This window comes from Entelurus aequoreus, linkage group LG20 (genome assembly GCF_033978785.1).
Source record: "Entelurus aequoreus isolate RoL-2023_Sb linkage group LG20, RoL_Eaeq_v1.1, whole genome shotgun sequence".
Classification (NCBI taxonomy): Eukaryota; Metazoa; Chordata; class Actinopteri; order Syngnathiformes; family Syngnathidae; genus Entelurus; species Entelurus aequoreus.
In genome coordinates, this window is record NC_084750.1 from 8192122 (window position 1) to 8198150 (window position 6029).

At 39.6% G+C, this 6029-nt stretch overlaps 1 protein-coding gene across 1 annotated transcript in view; it reads right to left on the reverse strand.

Annotated features, from left to right (window-relative positions):
* The window catches only part of LOC133636385 (tRNA dimethylallyltransferase-like), an 11555-nt gene extending 5526 nt beyond the window's left edge, over nucleotides 1-6029 (reverse strand). Inside the window, exons 1-2 of the mRNA XM_062030378.1 lie at nucleotides 6017-6029; nucleotides 1886-1995 (exon numbers count right to left, since the gene is read on the reverse strand). Of these exons, the coding sequence (XP_061886362.1) occupies nucleotides 1886-1995; nucleotides 6017-6029 (123 nt within the window). The remainder of the gene's footprint in view (nucleotides 1-1885; nucleotides 1996-6016) is intronic.

Here is a 6029-nt window from a genome sequence, read left to right on the forward strand (position 1 = left end):
AGGTCAGCATAGTGCAAAGTGGTAGGCCACATAAAGTGACAGAGAGGTCAGCATAGTGCAAAGTGGTAGGCCACATAAAGTGACAGAGAGGGTCAGCATAGTGCAAAGTGGTAGGCCACATAAAGTGACAGAGAGGTCAGCATAGTGCAAAGTGGTAGGCCACATAAAGTGACAGAGAGGTCAGCATAGTGCAAAGTGGTAGGCCACATAAAGTGACAGAGAGGTCAGCATAGTGCAAAGTGGTAGGCCACATAAAGTGACAGAGAGGTCAGCATAGTGCAAAGTGGTAGGCCACATAAAGTGACAGAGAGGTCAGCATAGTGCAAAGTGGTAGGCCACATAAAGTGACAGAGAGGTCAGCATAGTGCAAAGTGGTAGGCCACATAAAGTGACAGAGAGGTCAGCATAGTGCAAAGTGGTAGGCCACATAAAGTGACAGAGAGGTCAGCATAGTGCAAAGTGGTAGGCCACATAAAGTGACAGAGAGGTCAGCATAGTGCAAAGTGGTAGGCCACATAAAGTGACAGAGAGGTCAGCATAGTGCAAAGTGGTAGGCCACATAAAGTGACAGAGAGGTCAGCATAGTGCAAAGTGGTAGGCCACATAAAGTGACAGAGAGGTCAGCATAGTGCAAAGACTTTCTGCACAGTCACTTGCTACACAGCTACACACTTCATGTCACCCTCCAATTAGCCCACCTACAGTACGCAGAGAGCTTCATGGAATGGCTTTCCATGGCCGAGCAGCAGCATCTAAGCCATACATCACCAAGTGCAATGCAAAGCGTGGGATGCGGTGGTGTAAAGGACATCACCACTGGACTCTAGAGCAGTGGAGACACCTTCTCTGGGCTGATGAATCACACTTTTACATCTGATGGAGCAGTCTGGCTTTGGAGGTTGCCAGGACAACGCTGCATTTCTCACTGCACTGTGCCCAGTGTGACATTTGGTGGAGGAGGAATTATGGTGTGGGGTTGTTTTTCCAGGAGTTGGGCTTGGCCACTTAGTTCCAGTGAAAGGAACTTTGAATGCTCCAGGATACCAAAACATTTTGGACAATTCCATGCTCCCAACCTTGTGGGAACAGTTTGTAGCGGCCCCTTCCTCCTCCAACATGACTGTGCACCCGTGCACAAAGCAAGGTCCATAAAGACATGGATGACAGAGTCTGCTGTGGATGAACTTGACTGGCCTGCACAGAGTCCTGACCTGAACCCCATAGAACACCTTTGGGATGAGACTGAGAGCCAGGCCTTCTCCACCATCATCAGTGTGTGACCTCACCAATGCACTTTAGGAAGAATGGTGGACAATTGCTATAAACACACTCTGCAACCTTGTGGACAGCCTTCCCAGAAGATATAAACACACTCTGCAACCTTGTGGACAGCCTTCCCAGAAGATATAAACACACTCTGCAACCTTGTGGACAGCCTTCCCAGAAGATATAAACACACTCTGCAACCTTGTGGACAGCCTTCCCAGAAGATATAAACACACTCTGCAACCTTGTGGACAGCCTTCCCAGAAGATATAAACACACTCTGCAACCTTGTGGACAGCCTTCCCAGAAGATATAAACACACTCTGCAACCTTATGGACAGCCTTCCCAGAAGAGTTGTAGCTGAAAATAGCTGCAAAAGGTCATATTGACCCCTATGGGTTAGGAATGGGATGGCACTTCAACTTCATATGTCAGTCAAGGCAGGTGGCCAAATACTTTTGGCAATATATATATATATATATATATATATATATATATATATATATCTTGTGTGTGTGGTGTGGAAAAGGAAGAATGGACATACTCTTGTGTGTGGTGTGGAAAAGGCAGCTAAGGTGGAAGGAAGAGAGAAGGTATCCAGAAGAAGAGAGGCCATACCTTGCGGAGACTGTCCACTATCTGCAGTGCAGGCTTCACCACCGTCTCCTCCCATCTTGACACATCCGTCACATCCAGGCCGTACACTGATGGCACACACTCTCCAGGTCCTACACACACATGTTAATACTGTCACATCCAGGCCGTACACTGATGGCACACACTCTCCAGGTCCTACACACACAAACACGCACACGCACGCACGCACACACACGCACGCACGCACACACACACACACACGCACGCACGCACACACACACGCGCGCACACACACACACACACACACGCACACGCACACGCACGTACACACACACACGCACACGCACACGCACACAAACACACACACACAGGTCAATATAGTGGATGCAGCAAGTAGACGTGAGTGATCAATGTGCATCATAAACAAAGTAAAGTCTTTGATTAGTCATCTGGTAATATTACTGATCTGTCTTTGATTAGTCATCTGGTAATATTACTGATCTGTCTTTGATTAGTCATCTGGTAATATTACTGATCTGACAAGTCTTTGATTAGTCATCTGGTAATATTACTGAACTGTCTTTGATTAGTCATCTGGTAATATTACTGATCTGTCTTTGATTAGTCATCTGGTAATATTACTGATCTGACATGTCTTTGATTAGTCATCTGGTAATATTACTGATCTGACAAGTATTTGATTAGTCATCTGGTAATATTACTGATCTGACAAGTCTTTGATTAGTCATCTGGTAATATTACTGATCTGTCTTTGATTAGTCATTTGGTAATATTACTGACCTGACAAGTCTTTCATTAGTCATCTGGTAATATTACTGACCTGACAAGTCTTTGATTAGTCATCTGGTAATATTACTGACCTGACAAGTCTTTGATGAGTCATCTGGTAATATTACTGATCTGACAAGTATTTGATTAGTCATCTGGTAATATTACTGACCTGACAAGTCTTTGATTAGTCATCTGGTAATATTACTGATCTGTCTTTGATTAGTCATATGGTAATATTACTGATCTGACAAGTCTTTGATTAGTCATCTGGTAATATTACTGACCTGAAAAGTCTTTGATTAGTCATCTGGTAATATTACTGATCTGTCTTTGATTAGTCATCTGGTAATATTACTGACCTGACAAGTCTTTGATTAGTCATCTGGTAATATTACTGACCTGACAAGTATTTGATTAGTCATCTGGTAATATTACTGACCTGACAAGTATTTGATTAGTCATCTGGTAATATTACTGACCTGACAAGTCTTTGATTAGTCATCTGGTAATATTACTGACCTGACAAGTCTTTGATTAGTCATCTGGTAATATTACTGACCTGACAAGTCTTTGATTAGTCATCTGGTAATATTACTGACCTGACAAGTCTTTGATTAGTCATCTGGTAATATTACTGACCTGACAAGTCTTTGATTAGTCATCTGGTAATATTACTGACCTGACAAGTCTTTGATTAGTCATCTGGTAATATTACTGACCTGACAAGTCTTTGATTGGTCATCTGGTAATATTACTGACCTGACAAGTCTTTGATTAGTCATCTGGTAATATTACTGACCTGACAAGTCTTTGATTAGTCATCTGGTAATATTACTGACCTGACAAGTCTTTGATTAGTCATCTGGTAATATTACTGACCTGACAAGTCTTTGATTAGTCATCTGGTAATATTACTGACCTGACAAGTCTTTGATTAGTCATCTGGTAATATTACTGACCTGACGAGTCTTTGATTAGTCATCTGGTAATATTACTGACCTGACAAGTCTTTGATTAGTCATCTGGTAATATTACTGATCTGTCTTTGATTAGTCATCTGGTAATATTACTGACCTGACAAGTCTTTGATTAGTCATCTGGTAATATTACTGATCTGTCTTTGATTAGTCATCTGGTAATATTACTGATCTGTCTTTGATTAGTCATCTGGTAATATTACTGACCTGACAAGTCTTTGATTAGTCATCTGGTAATATTACTGACCTGACAAGTCTTTGATTAGTCATCTGGTAATATTACTGACCTGACAAGTCTTTGATTAGTCATCTGGTAATATTACTGACCTGAAAAGTCTTTGATTAGTCATCTGGTAATATTACTGATCTGTCTTTGATTAGTCATCTGGTAATATTACTGATCTGTCTTTGATTAGTCATCTGGTAATATTACTGACCTGACAAGTCTTTGATTAGTCATCTGGTAATATTACTGACCTGACAAGTCTTTGATTAGTCATCTGGTAATATTACTGACCTGACAAGTCTTTGATTAGTCATCTGGTAATATTACTGACCTGACACGTCTTTGATTAGTCATCTGGTAATATTACTGACCTGACAAGTCTTTGATTAGTCATCTGGTAATATTACTGACCTGACACGTCTTTGATTAGTCATCTGGTAATATTACTGACCTGACAAGTCTTTGATTAGTCATCTGGTAATATTACTGACCTGACAAGTCTTTGATTAGTCATCTGGTAATATTACTGACCTGACACGTCTTTGATTAGTCATCTGGTAATATTACTGACCTGACAAGTCTTTGATTAGTCATCTGGTAATATTACTGATCTGTCTTTGATTAGTCATCTGGTAATATTACTGACCTGACAAGTCTTTGATTAGTCATCTGGTAATATTACTGACCTGACAAGTCTTTGATTAGTCATCTGGTAATATTACTGATCTGTCTTTGATTAGTCATCTGGTAATATTACTGATCTGTCTTTGATTAGTCATCTGGTAATATTACTGACCTGACAAGTCTTTGATTAGTCATCTGGTAATATTACTGACCTGACAAGTCTTTGATTAGTCATCTGGTAATATTACTGACCTGACAAGTCTTTGATTAGTCATCTGGTAATATTACTGACCTGACACGTCTTTGATTAGTCATCTGGTAATATTACTGACCTGACAAGTCTTTGATTAGTCATCTGGTAATATTACTGACCTGACAAGTCTTTGATTAGTCATCTGGTAATATTACTGACCTGACACGTCTTTGATTAGTCATCTGGTAATATTACTGACCTGACAAGTCTTTGATTAGTCATCTGGTAATATTACTGATCTGTCTTTGATTAGTCATCTGGTAATATTACTGACCTGACAAGTCTTTGATTAGTCATCTGGTAATATTACTGACCTGACAAGTCTTTGATTAGTCATCTGGTAATATTACTGACCTGACAAGTCTTTGATTAGTCATCTGGTAATATTACTGACCTGACAAGTCTTTTATTAGTCATCTGGTAATATTACTGACCTGACAAATCTTTGATTAGTCATCTGGTAATATTACTGACCTGAAAAGTCTTTGATTAGTCATCTGGTAATATTACTGATCTGTCTTTGATTAGTCATCTGGTAATATTACTGACCTGACAAGTCTTTGATTAGTCATCTGGTAATATTACTGACCTGACAAGTCTTTGATTAGTCATCTGGTAATATTACTGACCTGACAAGTCGTTGATTAGTCATCTGGTAATATTACTGACCTGACAAGTCTTTGATTAGTCATCTGGTAATATTACTGACCTGACAAGTCTTTGATTAGTCATCTGGTAATATTACTGACCTGACAAGTCTTTGATTAGTCATCTGGTAATATTACTGACCTGACAAGCTGTTAGGAAAGGAGCAAGGCCTTTCAAGGAGGCAGTTATGGCACCCTCATATTATATATAGTACATATACACCTGATAGTATGTATGTGATTGTATTATGCTGATAGTATATATGTGACTGCATTATGCTGATAGTATGTATATGACTGTATTATGCTGATAGTATGTATGTGACTGTATTATGCTGATAGTATATATGTGACTATATTATGCTGATAGTATATATGTGACTGTATTATGCTGATAGTATGTATGTGACTGTATTATGCTGATAGTATATATGTGACTGTATTATGCTGATAGTATATACATTTAACCATGCAGCCCATTTTTCTTCAAGTGCCTCCTTATTGTGCATCTTGAAAGAGCCACACCACCATTTTTCAGAGAGTCCTGTATTTCAGCTGAAGTTATTTGTGGATTTTGTTTTGCATCTCCAACAATTTTCCTGGCAGTTGTGTCTGAAATCTTTGCTGGTCTACCTGAATCCTTCAT